Raw genomic sequence first — 26,722 nt, 5'->3', positions numbered from 1 at the left:
ACGGCGATCCGTATCCACCTAAGTGCCCCCCATCAAATGCTGGTGCCCCCCCCCCCTGTGCCCCCCCAGACTGAAAAGTCTGGTGACGCCACTGTGTGCTCGTCCTAGAAGATACAATTTGCTAGTTCCCTAGAAGGAGCTAACATTTTGCTTCCCAGACATCCAAACTTAATATTTTAACCAGTCAATTTGCAACTTCCATGTCTCAGTTTCACAATTAAAAAATGACACCGGTTTACAGTTAAAACAAAAATAATACGGGCTGATTACCACTTTCCGACAACTAACCCCACCTTTTAATTTATTTTTAATTTAAACCCCTCCCCAACCACCAACACCTACACCACCCCGCCCAACACCTACCAAAACCAAATTTATGTTTGAATTCTTTCGCGAACCAAGTACACAAGTGTGTTAGGCGTATAAAGTTTTGAAACTGGTTACACGCGCGGTAGGCAACCAGTTAGTTTGCCCCGTCCTCGAGGGTTTCCGGCAGCGGTTTGTTGTGAGTTTCAGGCAGAATGAGCACGAGCAGGCCGGCAACCAGCGAAGTTACCGCAAAGACGAGTAGTGGAATGGAGGTGTGGAGAAAAGTCTGAAATGGAAAGAAATTAGAATGTAAAAAAAAAAAGACATGGTAGGCACACTGCTATTAGCAGAAACAAGAGGAATGAATGAAGAAGACGTGGATGAATCTGTGGTATAGCTGCAGTGGCAGTAGCAAAAACGTAAACATGGGCAAGAGTTTGTGACATGCGTAGGCATTGAAGCATTCATAACTGCAGCAAGGGAAGCAGAAAAACAGCAGCGTAGAAGCATTGATTGCTTTATACAGCTACAAACAGGTCTTCAACATCAGAAATGGAGGCAACAAGCTCGATCGGATCTCAGAAGCTGCGGGCCAACGAATGCGTGTTGCGACTTGCCGAATACTTTATCGTGTGACTCGTGATTTGTAATGTTTACTGTGAATTCCGACTTAACTTACAAAAATTGTCAGCGCTTGACTCCACCAACCGAGCACAGCAAGCATAGCTACGTAGGCTGGAGACCAGCCGTATCGATCTCAATGTAGGAGAGTTAGTTACCAGACTACGGCAGCAACGCGCTTTACGTGCCATCAACAACAAAAAAGAACGGAAGTATGACTCTTGGAGGGAGTCAAATTACCGGTAGAAACAACTGTTAAAAACAAAATAATAGTAATAAAAACAAAAGTGATGTCAATCACTTACCAAGTAGACGACAAACGGAGCAACAATTCCACCAACTCGACCAAAGAGAGACGCACTTCCCACACCGACGTTTCTAGACGTAAACAAAATGATAAATACCAAATTAATTAATGATTGTAGTTTGTATATTAGTTTTAAACCTATCGACGCACACTCAAAGCTTAGGTTACTTGCTCAATGCCTTTCAAGTTAAAAGTCCAGCAGCACTGTCCGGGATGAGCAGCAATGTGGACAGGCCAGGATTGTCTGCAGCTACTAAGTTTTGTTCACCCATCATTATAAGAACTGTTAAATGACAGGTTTTTCTTGATACAACTACCGATTCCATAATTCTCTCTACCTCAGAATGGTTGGAAAGACCTCTGCTGTAACCAGATACGTCACGTCAAAAGCGGCGGTGATGAAAAACTTGCCAATCATCGCAACGATTACAATCAGAATTGTCAGGTCAACCCCAGAAGCTGTGACAAAGAGGAAGACGTGTCAGAACTTCATGAAGCGTGATGATAATTGTTATGTGTTGGTATAATGTTTAGTCGCAAAGGCCCTTGATGGGCAAGGGCCTTTCTGTCACATGTATTCCTATGAATCCATTCGCTGGTTCAGAGGGGTCGCGTTCAAGAGGCTGAGCGCATCCTCCAGAAAAATCGCTGCCTCGAAAACATCGACCAACCCCGAGGTTTTCAATCTACCACTGCGCGGTCTGAAAACCTCCATGATACTCTTTTCACTGATCAGTGACTAGCTGAAGGGAAAATTGTGGAATGCCTTTTGAAGGGACAAAAACATGATTCCCCTGCTGGTATTCAAATCGACACCATGAAAACTGGGCCACTAGGTCTAATGCTAGCTTAGCGTACATAATATTTGAGGATCTGAAAACGTAGACACTTTGCAAGTCGTTGCATAATAGAACTTAGAAGCTACGCGGTACTGATACGGTTGTAAAGTGATGATTATGATGCGTATTGCTCAGGGACATATTAAGTTCTTTGTCGTGTCATAAACGCTTACCCGTGAGTTTCGGGATGAACGCAGTCAGAAGACAGGCCACACCACAGAGCTCGTAGAAGAGTATCAGAGGTCGCCGTCGGCCGAATCTTAGCGGAAGAACAGAAAAAGGTCGACCGATATATTACGTTTATGGATGATGACACCGTGTGCACAACAGTTCGGCCATGGAGCGAATTTTTGGGGACAAGCAGTTTGGAAAATCGAATGGGGGGGGACGTCATTTGATTCTATTGATGCGCCGTTCAAACACAAAAGCGTTTTAAGCCTATTTGATCATTAATTTAACAGACAAAAATTTCTGCCCGTTTTCATTTTGAGTATTGTCTTAATCTAAGCAATTGGTTTTTTTTTTTTTTTAGAATTAGAGACCCTAAAGTATAAGAAAGTAATTGAACCATACCTCAGAATAACGAAGAAATCGAATATGAAACACGGTATCTCTGTCAGGGACATTAGGAAAAAGTTCAGGTACTTGTTCCCCGCCAGATTGGTGACATTGAGAGTGAAACCGTAGTACACAAAGTTACTGGTGAACCTGAAGCAGTGGGATGAAGAATGAAACACATGACGACGGTTACAAAAATGAAAACATTGCATAACGGCGCTAGCATTGGCAAGTTCATGTGTCATCTTTTTTTATGGTACTGTCACACAGCCATAATGTCACTGTCATGCATGATGTCACTGTCTTTACTGTATATGAAGCAAGGCCACAATTATCGCCATGTCTTTGGCGTAATGCCAGCATTACAATGTCACCGACGCAGTGTCACCGATGGTAAAATAATGAAGTCAAAAGTTTTGGGGATTTTTTTATACGTGACCTTGTTTTGCTGGCAAAGTTGTGGAAGGGAAATGAAGACTATACTCACCAGCAGTAGAACACCACCAGAGAGCGAAGAACGAGTACACGGGTCTTGAAGAGATCCAGGACTGTGTACCTCGCTCCTCTACGTTTAGTTTGGCATGCGCCAACGTCCTCGCATGTTTCATTGTGGTTCTGATGCTGTGCCCCTGCGTCCTGATCCGCCTGAGTGGGGACAGTGAGGGGCAAATATGCGCCAGTGGCGGATTGCAAACCTCGGGGTTGGTCGATGTTTTTCGAGGCAGCGATTTTCTGGAGGATGCGCTCGGCCTCTTGAATGCGACCCCTCTGAACCAGCCAGCGAATGGATTCATAGGAATACCTGTGACAGTAACAGTTACGTAATATGAGGGGTACTGTCTTGTTTGCTAAGAAGACGATTTGCGAATACAATCCTCTGTTCGCACCCGCAGTCACATTTGATTAGTCGGTTGCATGATTTTTAAAATGGGGACAATCGCTGTAGAAGAAATTACAAAACAATATCATGAAATCACGTGAACATCTACTTTCATGGGCTAGTTAATTGTTTTATCTCGGTACGTAGATCAGGTGGACCCTACACGGTGAGTTTCCGCCTCGCGAGGCTAACAAAAATCAAACAGGATAGATATTTGCCTCATCACGGCCTCGCGAGGCAGAAAACAGCAAAAAATTGACCGCACACGGGTGGTATTTTGTGAGCTACATGTACGTGACGAGCAAACTGCCTCGAATGACTTTTTGCTCAGCACGTAGCTGCCGTGTGCCGTGCGGCGGGCTTTACACAGCAACTGAAGTAAAGTGGCTTGCTCAACGACACAGACACCATGCTCCTTCATGGTGTAATCACTGCCCTAATACTCCGCATGGACTTAACAGATTGGTTGGAACCAGGTAGGACAGTGCGGCAATTGCAGTAAAAAGTCTTGCTCGAAGACACAAGTACCGTTATCTCCAGTATAAGTATCAAAGCTGCATGGATGTAGCGCACCCATATAAGTCGTGCATCGGGCAAAATAAACCATGTAATTTAGGAAACAGCACTCACCACACAAGTGGTATCAGGATAACACACGGCAGTGTGGCCACGAGCTGGAAGTGGCGCCAGTCCGGCATGAGATAGGCAAATGGACCAACAAGCATGACGCCTAGACACCACGGCATGGCACTGAACGTATGGCCGACCAGACGCTGTTTAGGCGTGTACATCTCAATGATTCGCACATAACGGACAATCAGTATCCCCTGAAATGTAGGCATTAAAAGTAAAAAATAATAATAATAATAACTTGATTTTTTTTTTTTTTACTTGTGCTATGCCATTATGAAAAAAAATAGCACATGGCGGATCAAGGATTTTCCTATGGAGGCTGACTCGTGTGTGACGTCCAAGACTTCGGGGGTGATCTGAGGCGTTGCAGCCCATACTTAAAAAGACCAAAGGCTGGCCTGAAACGATGAATCGAGATTTGCAATAATTTAAGTTGTGATGTTTCCCTCCGCCAATGAGGTTATGTTTTCATCGGCGTTTGTTTGTTTGTTTGTTGGTTTGTCTGTGAACAAATCGATTATATTTTGGTATTTACCCCCCCCCCCCATATTTTGTAAAGACTGCCCTTTTCCATTAAAATGCCCTTTTTTCATCAGAGCTTGTACCCCCCCCCCCCCAATATTTGTGAAGAGTGCCCTTCTTTTGTTAACAAGTGCCTTTTTTCCCGAACAAGTGCCCTTTAAAATATAAAGTCGTGGCCTTTTTGTGCCAGCGGCCGTTACGAGTGCCTTACCCACACACGTACTAGCACGTTTGTTTATGGTGTAAATCGACGGTTTTCTTTTGTTCGTCTTCCCTTTTCCTTTGTTTGTACTTTTTCGCAACAGCTCTCTTTGGTTTTGTACACGTTTTCTAATCGAGGTCGTCCTCGATTTGGTTCTTGTCTTCGATTCACCGATGATGTTGCACGTGTGTGTCCTCGATTTACACCATAAACAAACGCACTAGCACAGTCGTGTTGACAACGTCGATCGTGGACGTCCTATTGTCCCTCTTTTATTTGTACTTAAACTTTTAAGGAAGACTCCCATATGTGTTGTACACGACCCCAATCGCGGACGTACGCTGGGAATCGTGGACGACATTGTTCTCTTTGTCCACGGTTTCAATAGATGGACACGCCCACACCCGCTGGCTATGCTAATGGATCGGATCAGGTTAAAACTCTATAGGCCCACTGAGAGTGGATATTTCTTCGTGCTAAATTTCATTAAAATCTGTCATTGCACGGTTGGGGTGTGAGGCTGCCCTTACAAAGTTTTAACTCACCGGCAAGAAAATCCCCAGCATGAAACCGAGGGCAAACATGAGTTCGTAGTTCCAGGTCACGCTCATTGCTGTCCCGAACACGACGATCCCGACCAGGGACACGAGTAGTGCCGGACGACGGCCGAAGGTATCCGAGATCTGGCCGATGATGTACGAACCGACCAGAATCCCAAGGGGTATGCTGGACTGTAGGGTCCCTCCCAGGAAACCCCGATCACATACCAGATCCAACTGCATTGGTGATAATTATAAAGTCCGGTTTAGTATTTTTATAAGATTATTGTTTGACAAAATATTCAACAGCAGAAGAATTTACTTGATATACGTAATAGTTAACAGTATCCGTTACACTTTACTCGGCCATTGTGTATGTGTTATACATGGTGTATAAAAAAATCGTAATACAAACATAATAAGTTAATATTAAAGGTTATGAACTTGGACACTGTAGTTAATGTCCATTCAGATATTGTGTGATCGATATCCTGGATGGTGTAAGTTTAGCCTATGCATGTCCTTCGTGTTTTCTTTTTCTAGTATATATGGCATGCAAGTTGTTTGCAAACCATGCCAGTCGTTTCCCATGACTCCTTTTATCGCTTAATAAAAATGCAAGAATCTCCTCTAATAAAAACGCACTTCGCCTAGGCCCACAATGAAAAGGTTACTTCAGTTCAAGAGAATCTCCAATAAGCTGGAATTCCACCCAACGGATGGAACAAAACCGTGATCAGACAGGCACCCATCATTAGCCCGCCTCATTACACAGCCTCATTGTAAGAACTGAGACGCTTTGGAAATGGTCGTCTAATTGGTGGATCCGTTTCCTGTCCTCTATTGTTGAACTGACAATAACCGCGGCGGGACTCAACTACCAAACGGCCTCGTCCCTTTGTTCAGATATTTTCTTCAAAAGCAAGCGCCCGCCCACCGTGGCCTTGCTCATCCGGTTTCCCAGGTGTACATGTACTTGGAATGCAGGCTTCACATCAACAGTTAAGGTTTATTGTGCCCCACTATCCATAAACAATGCTTAAGCAAGTTGCGAGAATTAACGAACTCACTGATTCAATTACAGCACACAATCACAAATTACACAATTTATACCTTTCACACAAATTATACCTTTTGTGACTTCAGAAACTTTCCGTGTTTAAAACTGTACTAGAATTTAAGTTTAAGTACTAAAAAGATATCTGTTTATTGGGGGTCCCAAAAATATCAATACAGGTCTGCAAGTAAACGCCAAGAAAGTACGAGACTAGATGAATCAACCGCACTTTTTAAAATCCTTTTTGAAAGATTTTTGCGTAGTTGGGTACGTAGCGATCATTATCCATGTAAGTTGTCCAAATTAAGGTTTTAAACGCGAAGTGTTAAAATAAAACTAAAAGATAAAATGAGAACTGAAAGGAAATGCAATAATGAAATGCAAGGAGTTATTTCTTTCTCTGTTCTTTCAAGTTCTTAGCTCATTACAGTGAATGGCCTTGATCTTGTGTTTGGCCAAAACCCGTAACGGTACAGCATATTGAAAGAAAAAGTGGAGCTTCGTCGTTTTCTTATTTGCAACACATCCTCCTGAGTTGTTTTTACCAAAATTGTTTTGACACTTAAAAAACAAATTGTAATGTGATCTCGAAATGCAGCAACACCCGTATAAAACTTCCGTTCCAGAGTCACTCCAAACCGAAAATATGAAAAGCGACTATAAATCGGTTTAACACATGCAGACAGGTAAACTTTGTGTATTATTAACTTTTCGTAGACTCTAGAGTCAGACGTAATCTTTTGACCCCTATAGGCCTATATGTGTGTACTTGGTACAGTCATTACTTGTTGCTCTTTGACATTGGTACGTGTTTTGAAACCCGATGACATGCTATTGAAAGGTGTACACGCAGCAATTGGCACAGGACCAAACTTGTATCATTGCATGTGCATATGTTGTCGGTTAAAGGTACGTCGTCATAGATGTGGATTTTGTTTTAATTGAAATCCAGACAGTCTCTTCAGACTTCTTGAGTCTATCCCCCCCCCCCGACACATTTCCCAAATGATTCGCTGAGAATTAAACTACATCAAGAACTTGAAGTATATATGATCTTTAAATTATAAAGTACTCGGCAATTTTGTTTCTTAAATCAACTTTTGTGCTGGAGGTTTTTTGTTTGTTTTGGGGGCTAGCTATCAGCAGAGTTTGTGACACCAAGATTTCGGAATCGGAGAACAAGAATTTGCTTAATTTGAGCACAAGAACTGTTCTGAAAACAAACTGTGCGTAATGTGCACCGTATACTTACGTCCGTAACGACGCTTGTTTCACCGTGACTTGTTTGGTACTGCCAGCCAGTGTCACATGCCGTGGTGTTTTCCATAACGCTTCCATTGCGGACGTCGTAGAACATACATCCATCAATCTCTGTCTCTCCCCAGTCGTCTAGCGATTCCTGCCAACCCGGTACCGTCTCGTTCGCCGTGAACCCCTCCGGCGGTTTGCAGTGATAACCCTCAGGCTGGCCCATGGTGAAGGCGATCCCCGTCAGCTGGAACGCCGCCGGGAACACGGTCAGGGCGTAGATCAAGCAGTTGAGGTTTTGGAGTCGGCCGTAGGACCCTACAACTCGGAGGTTCGCATCCACATCCATGCTTGACGGGAGTCGGCAGCTTCCAAAATCTGACATCCGACACGATCGAGTTGTATGCGCTCTAAACGCTGACCCTCTTCAGAGTGATCAAGAGTGACGAGAACATCCAGCCAGGCTTAGGGAAGTGATTCAGTATTTTATTTTGATGACCCTGAACATGCATGGGCCACAAGCACCCACTCGTCATGGCCCAAGTTGCAAAGGCGCCAATAACAACTGCACATAACATTCGCTTCAGTACCCGTGCAGTCTCCGCTGGCCCTGTATCTCATAAATTGCGGCTGCTGAAGATTCAGAGGAGAGGCTTCTATGAGTTAATTTCAGTTTGTCTTATATGCTGAATTTGAAGAGGAACTTGCTTCAACTCAACAGGGAAATTGCAGGGGGCATGAGCTAGGGCCAATTAGTTGACAATCACATTGTTTACTGATAATTTGTTTGGCTCGAGGAACTATAAGGTAACTAGGTGGCGTGAATTCTGGACATACTTAAGCGCACGAGGTGAACTCCATCAAGTAGCAAAACGTTACTCTTCGGTAGGCAATTTATTCAATAATAATATGTTTTGCCCTTCACCGACGTATAAACTTTAATGTCGCAGTTTAATTACCCCTTTTATAACTGCGCTTACAAAAACCATACGAAGTTGCTTCACCTCTAAAAACGTGAAGTATTTATTCACCAAACGACAGGTAGGCTGGGTAGGCTATATTTTAACAGTTATTTTCCTAACAGTTCAGGGGTAAAAACGGCTTTGTTCAACACGGCATAAACTTTCGGAATAGTCTCAGTGACCCGACTAAATCCCATCCAAAACTTTCTGATAGTGAATCTTCACTTGGCTGTCCATCTACGCTCCTGTGCAAAGTTAACCAAGTTAGCTTCAACCAGGTAACTTAATTGGTCGAATTTGTCGAGGGGGGTTTTGGGGGTCACCCCCCCCCCCCCCCAGCTCTGTCCCCCCAAAAAAGTTCTCATACAAATTCCTAAAAAATAGGTCGAACCCCCCCCCCCCCCTCCCTGCTGTGACACCCCCCCCCCAAAAAAAAAAATTATACTGGTGTAATGTCCGCCTGTTCAAAATCAGTACACCATTCTGTAATGAGTGTTAATAATCGTCGAATTTGAACAGCGCCCCCTATTGAAATTGATTTTTTTTTAAATAGCGGAGCTAAAAAAGTAAACTGTTAAACGCAAGGGCAACAATGCATTTCGTTCTACATATTGAAATTGATCCGGGATTTTAGAGGTAATGTACAACATTTGCAAACATAACAACTGCCAAATTATTCTTTTGAAATACCTTACTTGACTGTAAGAGAATAATAGTCTCAGGATCCTGTGAAATTATGACACCTGATGTGCATGGGCGTCGCGGGGGGGGGGGGCAAGGGGGTTTAAAAAAAATTCTGACGTTCTAAAACTATTAATACTGTTTCTATTTTAAACTCACCTGATTGTTCGAACAGCCTTGCCCCTGAACAACAGAGTTAACGAGGCATCACTGCTCCGCCGCAGCCCAACAAGTTTATATTATCAATGCCCGCTGAATAGATTGTCATTTACACGTACGTCCGTGTGTGGTCTGTAGTCAACTGTTACAAATTTGGGTGAATTGAAATGTGAAACGTCAGAAAATGGGGATCTCCAAAACAGTGCATCTCCTGAAAATGAGGACCGCCCCCGAAAAACGATGACCTCAAAAATGAGGGCCTCCTCAAAAGTGCGGCCCTCTTTGCCCCAAGCCCCCTGTAATTACCATAGGTACATCACTGCCTGTGTTAAAACAATTCCTTTGTACTTGATATATTAAATTGAAGTCATTTTTAACTTACGCTCCCCCTCGACCCAGCAAGTAATATCGATTCCCTCTCGCTGAAGAGTTGACAATTGTTATTGTGCGAGTGGGTGAATTCAAACGTCAACAAATTATAACACGGACACTTGTTCCATATTTCTATTAGTCCAAAAAAAAAAATATTCGGTCTCTGGTCAGACCAAAGTTCCGGAATTGACGCAGCCGCGCGGCTTTTTTTTTTTTCTTCAAGCTTGGAATGTACAGACAAGGTGGGTACTATTTTGCTTTTTTGTGTCCTCATGTACATTGTTGTCCTCTATGATTTGCCTTGGTGCTTTCGATCATTTGCCTGGGTGCAATTTCCCATTCCTTGGTGCTCTTTGGTAAAAAAAAAAATGAGGAGGTGAGGAAATAGAGGGCGCTGTTAGAGCTTCCGCGGAACATTTTGGAAAAAAGAAAGATCCACGCGCATGATTAAAATCGACGCGCGCGCTGACCAGAGACCGACTTAATTTTTTTTGGCCTTGGCCTCTGTTGTCTGTGTGTTCCAAAGCGCGATTCAAGGGGGCCTCTTTGCGTTCCCCACTCAGTATATGGGAAATGCAAAGCGAGCTTTTTATTGTAAAAAAAAATGAGCAAGGTTCCCAATTCCAGACAGTGATACCCCTAAGTGCCCCCCCCCCCCCCCACGCCAGATACCGCAAGCTGCACTTTGATGGTTGAAAACGAACACGTGTGGACACAAAATATTAAACAGCTCAGTGGAACGATGCCCATGGGCGTCGCGAGAGGGGGGAAGGGGGCCCCTGGAAAAGCCAAAAAAAGGGAAGAAAAAAAAGAGACAAAAGAAAAAGAGGCGCGAAGTCATAGTAGTGTAAATTTAATGGTGGGGGAGGGGGCAAAATGTCCCTGCCCCTCTCTAAAACTGATACATCGAGAATGTGTTGAGAAATACAGGAATTTTTTGGCAAAAATATGTTTGCCCCCCCCCCCCCTAGAAAAAAATCCTGGCGACGCCCATGACGATGCCCGATGCTAATTGGAAATTATTAGCCCTTGTGTTGGATATGCAATAGCAGCCATTACCTTTAAAATGTTAGCGCATGGATATCAATTGAAACGTCAATTACTTAACAGGGACCGAAGATGCTGCCGTCATTTTATTATTATTATTAATAACAGGCATACAGCACGATTGTCCGTGAGCTTGAATGTATTGTGCAATTATTTCCCGACGGCTGACTCGGAGGGGGGGGGGGGGGGGGGGGGGGGATTATTGATTGACGAGTGTAAGTGGATTGCAGTTCGGATGATAATTGCAAGTTGGGTAGGTCTGGAAATTGTCGGCAGCTGGAGCCGTTTGTGGAGCTAGCTTTTCGCCGCGGCGAAATGGACGCTTACATCTTGGTTGTGGCGTTGCAGCTGTTCTTTCAGCTTGCTGTGTGTGAACTAACAGGTGAGGGTTTTTTTGTTTTGAGTTGCATATTTCACATCTTTTTAACTTTCCGTCTCTGAAACAAGGGCAGAACCATGTTAACAGATGGGAGGCGTTGACTTTTTAAACACAACGTATCAAGACTTTAGCTGAACGAAGCAGCCGCCATAGGTGGGCGCGGACATCCGGGAATATTTTTCCATTGGCTTATCTAGCTCCCAGACCTATGTTCTTGAAACTCAATGGTTCTTGAGTCTGGAGTGCTGAATGGTAACACATAGCAACCGATGCAAATTGTATTGTTTAATCCTACAGAAATAAAAGCATAACGCAACCGTTTCGAACACGACGCTCAAAGTAGTTTAAAGAAGTAAAATGATATAAAATATTCACATCTATTTTAAATGTTCACAATATTGTTTTCTTTCCAAAATATACAAATAAAACGAATTAGTGACTTTTGTCTGATTACAGGTATATTTTTATGATTTACAAACCTGAGACAGTTTTTCTTCATCTTAAGACCTGCTGTCCTTCAAGGCCAAATTGTCATACCCAATTCCTACCCAATTACAAAAGCGTTGTTCACAAAATCTCTTCATATATTATCCAACCGAAAGATGTTTTTATCTTTTCAGCCTTTTCTGTCATTGGTAAGCCAGCGTGGCTGAGCACTGCACATACCAGCTTTCCTGCGGGAAACGCTGTCGACGGTAATCTTGCGACCATCGCTCACAACGGTAAGACCATGGCATTGTAACGTTATGAATGAAACTTGCAATATACCTTGTCTTACTGAGTGACAGCCTATTTTAATGTGCATTCATAATCTATTTGGAACGGTAAACATTTTTTTTTACCCACAATGTCTACATAGGGTATCGTGTTGAATAAAACGTATATGTTTTTCCACTGCTCATGAAAAACCAAATGGCGTAAATTTGCAGTAAGACTTGGAAAGATATTTTTTTTCTTTCTTTCAATATCGTTAGGATATCTGAATTAAAGACAAGTAGGAATCTACTGATTTTATGAGTTTTATCTTCACTTTGTATGAACAAGGATTTCTTGTTAATTCGGTAGGTATGTTTCCGGGTAATTGCAAATGTACCTTTATGCAAGGAGTACCTATAATTGGACCAAAACCGACTCCCAAATAAAGCAAAGGAAAAACCAGTTGAGCAAACAGAATGGTACTTTTACTCTGACCATAGGAGGCGGTGACCCACATCCTGTGTTGGGAGTCGACCTGGAAGAGGAGGTTTGCATGGGACGAGTGACCATCACACTACGCGACTCAGGCTGCGGTAAGCATAATAATATACTTTCAGTTCAGGAACAGTGTCCAAATCACTTTGCTATGGTTGGGAATAGTACACGCACGTAAGGAAGCCACTGACTAGCAGTTGTGGCCACTTTCCAAATTGGCGGTGCATTGCTTTTGTTCCGTATAGAGATATAATAACAATAATAAAAATACTAATTTTGATTGAGGTTTTGTTAATATTTATTTATTCATTCATTTTTTTCATGTTTATATTTTACTTTTTATTGTGAAGGCGATCTGCCATGTTTCCTAGGCACGGTAATCCGCGCTGGGCTTAGCCCGAGCTATACCGACAACCCACCGTGCGGCTTACCGGGCACGGCCGCGCAGTCCACCCCGGGCGCGGTGATCAAGTTCCCCTGCGATGTACCGCGGCTTGCCCGCTACATCACCCTGGACATCGACCCATCCCAGCCCGGCGTCACTGACCCTACTCTGAAGATCGCCGAGGTTGAAGTCGAGGTGTACACAGCTGGGGAATGTGCTGGTATGAACGAAAATTTTTATCCATTTTGGACTTCGTCTATCTGTTTGTCCGTGTATTTGTCGGTGTGTATGGACAGTTTAGATTTTTCTATAATCTCCGCTCATAATTGGTTTCTGTACATTTTCTCACATTGCTTGTGACTGAGTTTGACCCAAGTTTGACTGTGGCCACCTGACGTGGTCTAATTGGTCAAGGCAGTGTGCACTGTTTGATTCATTTGATGAAATTCGAATTGGCGATGAACTAGCAATGAGCATTGGTGTAACATGCTTCTAATGTTTTATATTTTGTTGATCAAAATGTTGGTATGCGGTTCGCCAGGTGGCAGTGAAAGGCTGGTAAAGGTATCACTGAGCCCAAAACTGCCAAATTATCACCGTACGCGTACCATCCGATTCTTATTCGACCACACCACTTTTTTCCCTCAGAACCTATCGTTGACACAAGCTCCGCCCACTTTAGGAGGCTGCATAAGGGAGGCTACATCGGCAACTCCGACCCCCTGTCGACCAAGAGGGCGTCATCTCTCACTCGATGCGCCCTCTACTGTCTGAAACGTGCCAGTTGTTTGTCCTTCGATTTCGCGGCAGTCGTGGGCCAGTGTCACCTCTACAGCCAGACATCGGAGGATATCGAGATGGCTTCAAACACCGACTTCAACATCTACGTGCGCGACAGCAACTAGTTATAAATGCAACACGATAAGGGCCAAGAAAACATTTTCATATTCAGGGAGTAAAAAAGAAAATGACCGAATTAGGAAAAAAATATCTTGAAAAATATTTGGTTCACTCCATTTCATAAAAGTAACACAGGGATAGATTACGTGTTATTGACTAGTAACTATGAACATTTCACGTTTTTTGCATTCCTGACTCCCAAGATATGTGGATTTTAATAATAACAAAAATCATCATTAAATTGAAGCTGTCCTTTACGGATCACGAACTGATGAATACCCATTACATACAATGAAAAATGGACGTTTTTCCACCTCAATGAATGAACGAAAACTCGCAAAGGAAAACAGACAAAAATCGCCATCAATATTGCAAAAAAAAGGAGTTGACTTTTTCCTCATATTCAAATCACAAGTATTTTCAGATGAGCGAAGAACATGCTCTGTTAAAACCATTGGGGTATCAAATTAGATTGCTTTTTAAGGACAAAAATCTTTAACCCAGACCACTTTCTTTTTTACTCACCCTTTAGTCACACCAAAGTAGTAATGTAGGCTACATGAAACCGAGGCTGTTTTTTTGGGTGGGGTGGGGTAGGGGAGGCCCCCCCCCGTCGCTTTATCATTCAGTGCTACTTCTTTTTATGTGTAGGCCTACGCCTTTTTTTGTAATATTGCAGAAGCCATGCATTCTTTTTGTTTTTGTAAATATGCCTATAATACGCGTTGTAATTATCTGTTCAAATTGAAGAGAAATTCAAGGACGCAATTATCTTGATTAGCTCGTCAATAATGACTAGACCATAATGTGATATATCAGCTCACTGGCCGTAACAAGAGAATTTTTTTTTCGAAATTTTTTTTAGGGGTCGTTTCTTCACAACGCATCACGAGAAAAGTTCAATGTGCTTAAACTTGATTCCCAAACTCTTGAGCTACATTCCTTTTTTAGTTGCTTTTAGTTATTTGCTTTATATTTTTATAATGTCTTCAAGACTTGTTAAAATTAATTAGGAATCACCTAGAGAAATTAAGGGTTGTGTAATGAAAGTAAATATTCACCAAATAGTAAAATAAGTATAACATTCATGAGTGTCGGAACATTTGGTAAGAGAGTTTACTGAGACTACAAAATAATGAGCAAAATTATCCTCAGAAAAACAGCTAGGAAACACTATATGATCTTACGTATTCTTAGTATTGAGTTTTTTATTGTTAAAACTCAATATCTGAAATCATATCATTACCATTTCATTTGTGGTCTTAACGCTTTTTTTAACAACTGTAAAAAAGTCCTAATACTGTCAATTTTAGTGTTCAACCATCAGTCCTCTTCAGGTTTCTTTTATATATTGATTTATATTTATCGTCATCTTGTCTTTGTATTGATTTTAATTCCATTGGAGTTTGTATTGTTTGGTGTCTGGAGTAAAACAAATAATAACAGCTGTATCATCAAATGCATTGTGTGAATAGCAAAAATGGATTGATTTTTGATATGGAGATTAGAATTTAAAGACAATATGAAATACATGTTTAAACCACAAAACAGGAGAGTCAATCTCTACTTGTTATCGGCATAAGAAGGGACAAAAACGACAGGAAATAGTATCAGTTCCAGTCTTTCTTTTAAAGCAAATTGTGTTTTCTACTTTGTTTTAAAAAGCGAGTTTCCTTGAAATTTCGTTCAAGATAAGAGGCGTGTCTTCGATATGGCACACTGATGAAAAAACGACAGCCGGTTTGGACAAACAACAACGCGCCTCCTTTTCTGTCGTCATAAACGATTCAGCAGTCAATCAATGGCCGTCGAAATTCAATAGATGTAATTGCAACCGTTGATAATTCCAGCAGCGAGACGAGGCGGCCCTTAATCAATGAAGTATTATGGAGTCAAGGCTAATTTGACACTGCACTTGAATTTCTTATGATATTAACCCTTATTAATATTTTTTGCACACATTTTTAATGCACGCGCATGAATCTTGAAAGAAATTTCAGGTTTGGTTTTGAGTGTTTTTACCCCAAATTTTCGGCCAAATTTTTTTTTTCAAAGGCACATCTGTTCCCAAATCGAATTGGAATGTGTTCAGGGTTACCTTAGGCATCTTTCCTGCAAGTTTTAAAGAATTTCATGTTTTGCCCAAAATTGAAAAAAATACAAGGGGTTAGCCTTACATTTTTAACCAAATTTGGCCAAAAATTGACTTTTCTCCAAACAACGCAGAAATACCTCTAGAGACGAGTAAAGCATGAATCAATATTCAAACACCCAAATTTGGGTAAATTTAGGCAAATATCATCCATTTTTGTGTTAGGAAATACATATAAATAAAACAGAATTTTGACTGTTTTTACCCCAAATTTCGGCCAAATTTTCTTCTCAAAGCACATCTGTTCCCAAATCGAATTGGAATGTGTTCAGGGTTACCTTAGGCATCTTTCCTGCAAGTTTTAAAGAATTTCATTTTTTGCCCAAAATTGAAAAAATACAAGGGGTTAGCCTTACATTTTTATCAAAATTTGGCCAAAAAAATGACTTTTCTTCAAACAACGCAGAATTCCTCTCAAGACGAGTGGAGCATGAATCAATATTCAAACACCCAAATTTTGGCAGATTTAGGCAAAAATCATCCATTTTTGGGTAGGAAATACATGTAAATAAAAAGCCAAATTTTGACTGTTTTTACCCCCAAATTAGGCCAAATTTTCTTTGCAATGGCACATCTGTTCCCAAATCGAATTGGAATGTGTTCAGGGTTACCTTAGGCATCTTTTCTGCAAGTTTCAAGAAATTTCATTTTTGGCCAAAATTGAAAAAAATACAAGGGGTTAGTTAGCCTTACATTTTTAACCAAATTTGGCCAAAAATTTACTTTTCTCCAAACAACGCAGAAATACCTCTAGAGACGAGTAGAGCATGAATCAATATTCAAACACCCAAATTTGGGTAAATTTAGGCAAATATCATCCATTTTTGTGTTAGGAAATACATATAAATAAAACAGAATTTTGACTGTTTTTACCCCAAATTTCGGCCAAATTTTCTTCTCAAAGGCACATCTGTTCCCAAATTGAATTGGAATGTGTTCAGGGTTACCTTAGGCATCTTTCCTGCAAGTTTTAAAGAATTTCATTTTTTACCTAAAATTGAAAACAATACAAGGGGTTGGCCTTACAATTTTTAACCAAATTTGGCCAAAAATTGACTTTTCTCCAAACAACGCAGAAATACCTCTAGAGACGATTGGAGCATGAATCAATATTCAAACACCCAAATTTGGGTAAATTTAAGCAAATATCATCATTTTTGTGTTAGGAAATACATATAAATAAAACAGAATTTTGACTGTTTTTACCCCAAATTTCGGCCAAATTTTCTTCTCAAAGGCACATCTGTTCCCAAATCGAATTGGAATGTGTTCAGGGTTACCTTAGGCATCTTTCCTGCAAGTTTTAAAGAATTTCATTTTTTGCCCAAAATTAAAAAAAAATACAAGGGGTTAGCCTTACATTTTTTTCAAAATTTGGCCAAAAAATGACTTTTCTTCAAACAACGCAGAAAATCCTCTCAAGACGAGTGGAGCATGAATCAATATTCAAACACCCAAATTTTGGCAGATTTAGGCAAAAATCATCCATTTTTGGGTAGGAAATACATGTAAATAAAAAGCCAAATTTTGACTGTTTTTACCCCAAAATTAGGCCAAATTTTCTTTGCAATGGCACATCTGTTCCCAAATCGAATTGGAATGTGTTCAGGGTTACCTTAGGCATCTTTTCTGCAAGTTTCAAGAAATTTCATTTTTGGCCAAAATTGAAAAAAATACAAGGGGTTAGCCTTACATTTTTAACCAAATTTGGCCAAAAATTGTCTTTTCTCCAAGCAACGCAGAAATACCTCTAGAGACGAGTAGAGCATGAATCAATATTCAAACACCCAAATTTGGGTAAATTTAGGCAAATATCATCCATTTTTGTGTTAGGAAATACATATAAATAAAACAGAATTTTGACTGTTTTTACCCCAAATTTTCGGCCAAATTTTCTTCTCAAAGGCACATCTGTTCCCCAATCGAATTGGAATGTGTTCAGGGTTACCTTAGGCATCTTTCCTGCAAGTTTTAAAGAATTTCATTTTTTGCCCAAAATTGAAAAAAATACAAGGGGTTAGCCTTACATTTTTAACCAAATTTGGCCAAAAATTGACTTTTCTCCAAACAACGCAGAAATACCTCTAGAGACGAGTAGAGCATGAATCAATATTCAAACACCCAAATTTGGGTAAATTTAAGCAAATATCATCCATTTTTGTGTTAGGAAATACATATAAATAAAACAGAATTTGGACTGTTTTTACCCCAAATTTCGGCCAAATTTTCTTCTCAAAGGCGCATCTGTTCCCAAATCGAATCGGAATGTGTTCAGGGTTACCTTAGGCATCTTTCCTGCAAGTTTTAAAGAATTTCATTTTTTGCCCAAAATTAAAAAAAAATACAAGGGGTTAGCCTTACATTTTTTTCAAAATTTGGCCAAAAAATGACTTTTCTTCAAACAACGCAGAAAATCCTCTCAAGACGAGTGGAGCATGAATCAATATTCAAACACCCAAATTTTGGCAGATTTAGGCAAAAATCATCCATTTTTGGGTAGGAAATACATGTAAATAAAAAGCCAAATTTTGACTGTTTTTACCCCAAAATTAGGCCAAATTTTCTTTGCAATGGCACATCTGTTCCCAAATCGAATTGGAATGTGTTCAGGGTTACCTTAGGCATCTTTTCTGCAAGTTTCAAGAAATTTCATTTTTGGCCAAAATTGAAAAAAATACAAGGGGTTAGCCTTACATTTTTAACCAAATTTGGCCAAAAATTGTCTTTTCTCCAAGCAACGCAGAAATACCTCTAGAGACGAGTAGAGCATGAATCAATATTCAAACACCCAAATTTGGGTAAATTTAGGCAAATATCATCCATTTTTGTGTTAGGAAATACATATAAATAAAACAGAATTTTGACTGTTTTTACCCCAAATTTTCGGACAAATTTTCTTCTCAAAGGCACATCTGTTCCCCAATCGAATTGGAATGTGTTCAGGGTTACCTTAGGCATCTTTCCTGCAAGTTTTAAAGAATTTCATTTTTTGCCCAAAATTGAAAAAAATACAAGGGGTTAGCCTTACATTTTTAACCAAGTTTGGCCAAAAATTGACTTTTCTCCAAACAACGCAGAAATACCTCTAGAGACGAGTAGAGCATGAATCAATATTCAAACACCCAAATTTGGGTAAATTTAAGCAAATATCATCCATTTTTGTGTTAGGAAATACATATAAATAAAACAGAATTTGGACTGTTTTTACCCCAAATTTCGGCCAAATTTTCTTCTCAAAGGCGCATCTGTTCCCAAATCGAATCGGAATGTGTTCAGGGTTACCTTAGGCATCTTTCCTGCAAGTTTTAAAGAATTTCATTTTTTGCCCAAAATTATAAAAAAATACAAGGGGTTAGCCTTACATTTTTAACCAAATTTGGCCAAAAATTGACTTTTCTCCTAACAACGCAGAAATACCTCTTGAGACGAGTGGAGCATGAATCAATATTCAAACACCCAAATTTGGGTAAATTTAGGCAAATATCATCCATTTTTGTGTTAGGAAATACATATAAATAAAACAGAATTTTGATTGTTTTTACCCCAAATTTCGGCCAAATTTTCATCTCAAAGGCACATCTGTTCCCAAATCGAATCGGAATGTGTTAAGGGATTCCTTAGGCATCTTTCCTGCAAGTTTTAAAGAATTTCATTTTTTGCCCAAAATTGAAAAAAATACAAGGGGTTAGCCTTACATTTTTAACCAAATTTGGCCAAAAATTGTCTTTTCTCCAAACAACGCAGAAATACCTCTTCAGACGAGTGGAGCATGAATCAATATTCAAACACCCAAATTTGGGTAAATTTAGGCAAATATCATCCATTTTTGTGTTAGGAAATACATATAAATAAAACAGAAATTTGACTGTTTTTACCCCAAATTTCGGCCAATTTTTTTTCCTCAAAGGCACATCTGTTCCCAAATCGAATTGGAATGTTTTCAGGGTTACCTTAGGCATCTTTCCTGCAAGTTTTAAAGAATTTCATTTTTTGCCCAAAATTGAAAAAAATACAAGGGGTTAGCCTTACATTTTTATCAAAATTTGGCCAAAAAATGACTTTTCTTCAAACAACGCAGAAAATCCTCTCAAGACGAGTGGAGCATGAATCAATATTCAAACACCCAAATTTTGGCAGATTTAGGCAAAAATCATCCATTTTTGGGTAGGAAATACATGTAAATAAAAAGCCAAATTTTGACTGTTTTTACCCCAAAATTAGGCCAAATTTTCTTTGCAATGGCACATCTGTTCCCAAATCGAATTGGAATGTGTTCAGGGTTACCTTAGGCATCTTTTCTGCAAGTTTCAAGAAATTTCATTTTTGGCCAAAATTGAAAAAAATACAAGGGGTTAGCCTTACATTTTTAACCAAATTTGGCCAAAAATTGACTTTTCTCCAAACAACGCAGAAATACCTCTTGAGACGAGTGGAGCATGAATCAATATTCAAACACCAAAATTTGGGTAAATTTAGGCAAATATCATCCATTTTTGTGTTAGGAAATACATATAAATAAAACAGAATTTTGACTGTTTTTACCCCAAATTTCGGCCAAATTTTCATCTCAAAGGCACATCTGTTCCCAAATCGAATCGGAATGTGTCCAGGGATTCCTTAGGCATCTTTCCTGCAAGTTTTAAAGAATTTCATTTTTTGCCCAAAAATGAAAAAATACAAGGGGTTAGCCTTACATTTTTAACCAAATTTGGCCCAAAATTGACTTTTCTCCAAACAACGCAGAAATACCTCTAGAGACGAGTAGAGCATGAATCAACATTCAAACACCCAAATTTGGATAAAATTTAGGCAAATATCATCCATTTTTGTGTTAGGAAATACATATAAATAAAACAGAATTTTGACTGTTTTTACCCCAAATTTCGGCCAAATTTTCTTCTCAAAGGCACATCTGTTCCCAAATCGAATTGGAATATGTTCAGGGTTACCTGAGGCATCTTTCCTGCAAGTTTTAAAGAATTTCATTTTTTGCCCAAAATTGAAAAAAATACAAGGGGTTAGCCTTACATTTTTAACCAAATTTGGCCAAAAATTGACTTTTCTCCAAACAACGCAGAAATACCTCTAGAGACGAGTAGAGCATGAATCAACATTCAAACACCCAAATTTGGATAAAATTTAGGCAAATATCATCAATTTTTGTGTTAGGAAATACATAAAAATAAAACAGAATTTTGACTGTTTTTACCCCAAATTTCGGCCAAATTTTCTTCTCAAAGGCACATCTGTTCCCAAATCGAATTGGAATGTGTTCCGGGTTACCTTAGGCATCTTTCCTGCAATTTTCAAGAAATTTCATTTTTTTGCCCAAAATTGAAAAAATACAAGGGGTTAGCCTTACATTTTTAACCAAATTTGGCCAAAAATTGACTTTTCTCCAAACAACGCAGAAATACCTCTAGAGACGAGTAGAGCATGAATCAATATTCAAACACCCAAATTTGGGTAAATTTAAGCAAATATCATCCATTTTTGTGTTAGGAAATACATATAAATAAAACAGAATTTTGACTGTTTTTACCCCAAATTTCGGCCAAATTTTCTTCTCAAAGGCACATCTGTTCCCAAATCGAATTGGAATGTGTTCAGGGTTACCTTAGGCATCTTTCCTGCAAGTTTTAAAGAATTTCATTTTTTGCCCAATATTGAAAAAAAATACAAGGGGTTAGCCTTACATTTTTAACCAAATTTGGCCAAAAATTGACTTTTCTCCAAACAACGCAGAAATACCTCTTGAGACGAGTGGAGCATGAATCAATATTCAAACACCCAAATTTGGGTAAATTTAAGCAAATATCATCCATTTTTGCGTTAGGAAATACATATAAATAAAACAGAATTTTGACTGTTTTTACCCCAAATTTCGGCCAAATTTTCTTCTCAAAGGCACATCTGTTCCCAAATCGAATTGGAATGTGTTCAGGGATTCCTTAGGCATCTTTCCTGCAAGTTTTAAAGAATTTCATTTTTTGCCCAAAATTGAAAAAAATACAAGAGGTTAGCTTTACATTTTTAACCAAATTCGGCCAAAAATTGTCTTTTCTCCAAACAACGCAGAAATACCTCTTCAGACGAGTGGAGCATGAATCAATATTCAAACACCCAAATTTGGGTAAATTTAAGCAAATATCATCCATTTTTGTGTTAGGAAATACATATAAATAAAACAGAATTTTGACTGATTTTACCCCAAATTTCGGCCAAATTTTTTTCTCAAAGGCACATCTGTTCCCAAATCGAATTGGAATGTGTTCAGGGTTACCTGAGGCATCTTTCCTGCAAGTTTTAAAGAATTTCATTTTTTTGCCCAAAATTGAAAAAAATACAAGGGGTTAGCCTTACATTTTTAACCAAATTTGGCCAAAAATTGACTTTTCTCCAAACAACGCAGAAATACCTCTTCAGACGAGTGGAGCATGAATCAATATTCAAACACCCAAATTTGGGTAAATTTAAGCAAATATCATCCATTTTTGTGTTAGGAAATACATATAAATAAAACAGAATTTTGACTGTTTTTACCCCAAATTTCGGCCAAATTTTTTTCTCAAAGGCACATCTGTTCCCAAATCGAATTGGAATGTGTTCAGGGTTACCTGAGGCATCTTTCCTGGAAGTTTTAAAGAATTTCATTTTTTTGCCCAAAATTGAAAAAAATACAAGGGGTTAGCCTTACATTTTTAACCAAATTTGGCCAAAAATTGACTTTTCTCCCTACAACGCAGAAATACCTCTGGAGACGAGTGGAGCATGAATCAATATTCAAACACCCAAATTTGGGTAAATTTAGGCAAATATCATCCATTTTTGTGTTAGGAAATACATATAAATAAAACAGAATTTTGACTTTTTTTACCCCAAATTTCGGCCAAATTTTCTTCTCAAAGGCACATCTGTTCCCAAATCGAATTGGAATGTGTTCAGGGTTACCTTAGGCATCTTTCCTGCAAGTTTTAAAGAATTTCATTTTTTGCCCAAAATTGAAAAAAATACAAGGGGTTAGCCTTACATTTTTAACCAAATTTGGCCAAAAATTGACTTTTCTCCAAACAACGCAGAAATACCTCTAGAGACGAGTGGAGCATGAATCAACATTCAAACACCCAAATTTGGGTAAATTTAAGCAAATATCATCCATTTTTGTGTAAGGAAATACATATAAATAAAACAGAATTTTGACTGTTTTTACCCCAAATTTCGGCCAAATTTTCTTCTCAAAGGCACATCTGTTCCCAAATCGAATTGGAATGTGTTCAGGGTTACCTTAGGCATCTTTCCTGCCAGTTTTAAAGAATTTCATTTTTTGCCCAAAATTGAAAAAAATACAAGGGGTTAGCCTTACATTTTTAACCAAATTTGGCCAAAAATTGACTTTTCTCCAAACAACGCAGAAATACCTCTAGAGACGAGTGAAGCATGAATCAATATTCAAACACCCAAATTTGGGTAAATTTAAGCAAATATCATCCATTTTTGTGTTAGGAAATACATATAAATAAAACAGAATTTTGACTGTTTTTACCCCAAATTTCGGCCAAATTTTCTTCTCAAAGGCACATCTGTTCCCAAATCGAATTGGAATGTGTTCAGGGTTACCTTAGGCATCTTTCCTGCAAGTTTTAAAGAATTTCATTTTTTGCCCAAAATTGAAAAAAATACAAGGGGTTAGCCTTACATTTTTAACCAAATTTGGCCAAAAATTGACTTTTATCCAAACAACGCAGAAATACCTCTAGAGACGAGTGGAGCATGAATCAATATTCAAACACCCAAATTTGGGTAAATTTAAGCAAATATCATCCATTTTTGTGTTAGGAAATACATATAAATAAAACAGAATTTTGACTGTTTTTACCCCAAATTTCGGCCAAATTTTTTTCTCAAAGGCACATCTGTTCCCAAATCGAATTGGAATGTGTTCAGGGTTACCTGAGGCATCTTTCCTGCAAGTTTTAAAGAATTTCATTTTTTTGCCCAAAATTGAAAAAAATACAAGGGGTTAGCCTTACATTTTTAACCAAATTTGGCCCAAAATTGACTTTTCTCCCTACAACGCAGAAATACCTCTGGAGACGAGTGGAGCATGAATCAATATTCAAACACCCAAATTTGGGTAAATTTAGGCAAATATCATCCATTTTTGTGTTAGGAAATACATATAAATAAAACAGAATTTTTACTTTTTTTACCCCAAATTTCGGCCAAATTTTCTTCTCAAAGGCACATCTGTTCCCAAATCGAATTGGAATGTGTTCAGGGTTACCTTAGGCATCTTTCCTGCAAGTTTTAAAGAATTTCATTTTTTGCCCAAAATTGAAAAAAATACAAGGGGTTAGCCTTACATTTTTAACCAAATTTGGCCAAAAATTGACTTTTCTCCAAACAACGCAGAAATACCTCTAGAGACGAGTGGAGCATGAATCAACATTCAAACACCCAAATTTGGGTAAATTTAAGCAAATATCATCCATTTTTGTGTTAGGAAATACATATAAATAAAACAGAATTTTGACTGTTTTTACCCCAAATTTCGGCCAAATTTTCTTCTCAAAGGCACATCTGTTCCCAAATCGAATTGGAATGTGTTCAGGGTTACCTTAGGCATCTTTCCTGCAAGTTTTAAAGAATTTCATTTTTTGCCCAAAATTGAAAAAAATACAAGGGGTTAGCCTTACATTTTTAACCAAATTTGGCCAAAAATTGACTTTTCTCCAAACAACGCAGAAATACCTCTAGAGACGAGTGAAGCATGAATCAATATTCAAACACCCAAATTTGGGTAAATTTAAGCAAATATCATCCATTTTTGTGTTAGGAAATACATATAAATAAAACAGAATTTTGACTGTTTTTACCCCAAATTTCGGCCAAATTTTCTTCTCAAAGGCACATCTGTTCCCAAATCGAATTGGAATGTGTTCAGGGTTACCTTAGGCATCTTTCCTGCAAGTTTTAAAGAATTTCATTTTTTGCCCAAAATTGAAAAAAATACAAGGGGTTAGCCTTACATTTTTAACCAAATTTGGCCCAAAATTGACTTTTCTCCCTACAACGCAGAAATACCTCTGGAGACGAGTGGAGCATGAATCAATATTCAAACACCCAAATTTGGGTAAATTTAGGCAAATATCATCCATTTTTGTGTTAGGAAATACATATAAATAAAACAGAATTTTTACTTTTTTTACCCCAAATTTCGGCCAAATTTTCTTCTCAAAGGCACATCTGTTCCCAAATCGAATTGGAATGTGTTCAGGGTTACCTTAGGCATCTTTCCTGCAAGTTTTAAAGAATTTCATTTTTTGCCCAAAATTGAAAAAAATACAAGGGGTTAGCCTTACATTTTTAACCAAATTTGGCCAAAAATTGACTTTTCTCCAAACAACGCAGAAATACCTCTAGAGACGAGTGGAGCATGAATCAACATTCAAACACCCAAATTTGGGTAAATTTAAGCAAATATCATCCATTTTTGTGTAAGGAAATACATATAAATAAAACAGAATTTTGACTGTTTTTACCCCAAATTTCGGCCAAATTTTCTTCTCAAAGGCACATCTGTTCCCAAATCGAATTGGAATGTGTTCAGGGTTACCTTAGGCATCTTTCCTGCAAGTTTTAAAGAATTTCATTTTTTGCCCAAAATTGAAAAAAATACAAGGGGTTAGCCTTACATTTTTAACCAAATTTGGCCAAAAATTGACTTTTCTCCAAACAACGCAGAAATACCTCTAGAGACGAGTGAAGCATGAATCAATATTCAAACACCCAAATTTGGGTAAATTTAAGCAAATATCATCCATTTTTGTGTTAGGAAATACATATAAATAAAACAGAATTTTGACTGTTTTTACCCCAAATTTCGGCCAAATTTTCTTCTCAAAGGCACATCTGTTCCCAAATCGAATTGGAATGTGTTCAGGGTTACCTTAGGCATCTTTCCTGCAAGTTTTAAAGAATTTCATTTTTTGCCCAAAATTGAAAAAAATACAAGGGGTTAGCCTTACATTTTTAACCAAATTTGGCCAAAAATTGACTTTTATCCAAACAACGCAGAAATACCTCTAGAGACGAGTGGAGCATGAATCAATATTCAAACACCCAAATTTGGGTAAATTTAAGCAAATATCATCCATTTTTGTGTTAGGAAATACATATAAATAAAACAGAATTTTGACTGTTTTTACCCCAAATTTCGGCCCAATTTTCTTCTCAAAGGCACATCTGTTCCCAAATCGAATTGGAATGTGTTCAGGGTTACCTTAGGCATCTTTCCTGCAAGTTTTAAAGAATTTCATTTTTTGCCCAAAATTGAAAAAAATACAAGGGGTTAGCCTTACATTTTTAACCAAATTTGGCCAAAAATTGACTTTTCTCCAAACAACGCAGAAATACCTCTAGAGACGAGTGAAGCATGAATCAATATTCAAACACCCAAATTTGGGTAAATTTAAGCAAATATCATCCATTTTTGTGTTAGGAAATACATATAAATAAAACAGAATTTTGACTGTTTTTACCCAAAAATTTCGGCCAAATTTTTTTCTCAAAGGCACATCTGTTCCCAAATCGAATTGGAATGTGTTCAGGGTTACCTTAGGCATCTTTCCTGCAAGTTTCAAGAAATTTCATTTTTTGCCCAAATTTTAAAAAATACAAGGGGTTAGCCTTACATTTTTAACACCCAATTTTCGGCAGACGTAGGCAAAAATCATCCGTTTGGGGGAGGAAATACACGCAAATAAAAAAAAGAATTTG

At 38.7% G+C, this 26,722-nt stretch overlaps 2 protein-coding genes across 3 annotated transcripts; one reads left to right on the top strand and one right to left on the bottom strand.

Annotated features, from left to right (window-relative positions):
* Nucleotides 1-170: 170 nt before the first annotated feature.
* On the bottom strand, nucleotides 171-8,188 carry LOC119744895 (organic cation transporter protein-like). Its single transcript, XM_038221087.1, has 9 exons — nucleotides 7,720-8,188; nucleotides 5,417-5,647; nucleotides 4,145-4,341; nucleotides 3,122-3,436; nucleotides 2,650-2,784; nucleotides 2,250-2,335; nucleotides 1,576-1,696; nucleotides 1,236-1,308; nucleotides 171-595 (listed from the first exon to the last, which is right to left on the bottom strand). Exons 1-9 carry the CDS (start codon nucleotides 8,098-8,100, stop codon nucleotides 464-466), a joined length of 1,671 nt encoding a protein of 556 aa, XP_038077015.1. The 5' UTR covers nucleotides 8,101-8,188; the 3' UTR covers nucleotides 171-463.
* Nucleotides 8,189-11,136: 2,948 nt separating this feature from the next.
* Nucleotides 11,137-14,394, top strand: LOC119744563. 2 transcript variants are annotated; one of them, XM_038220539.1, is made up of 5 exons: nucleotides 11,137-11,318; nucleotides 11,936-12,037; nucleotides 12,512-12,604; nucleotides 12,857-13,111; nucleotides 13,540-14,394. In XM_038220539.1, the coding sequence occupies exons 1-5, from the start codon at nucleotides 11,252-11,254 to the stop codon at nucleotides 13,794-13,796; spliced, it is 774 nt and encodes a 257-aa protein (XP_038076467.1). In that variant the 5' UTR covers nucleotides 11,137-11,251; the 3' UTR covers nucleotides 13,797-14,394. The 2 variants fall into 2 exon arrangements, with proteins under 2 accessions (XP_038076467.1, XP_038076466.1); XM_038220538.1 differs by lacking the exon at nucleotides 11,137-11,318 and having other exon boundaries at nucleotides 11,473-12,037.
* Nucleotides 14,395-26,722: the final 12,328 nt, after the last annotated feature.

Source organism: Patiria miniata, unplaced genomic scaffold, assembly GCF_015706575.1.
Source record: "Patiria miniata isolate m_02_andy unplaced genomic scaffold, ASM1570657v1 HiC_scaffold_7, whole genome shotgun sequence".
In the NCBI taxonomy this organism is placed as follows: Eukaryota; Metazoa; Echinodermata; class Asteroidea; order Valvatida; family Asterinidae; genus Patiria; species Patiria miniata.
Note: the sequence above shows the minus strand (reverse complement) of the source record. Positions and strands in the feature narration are given on the sequence as shown.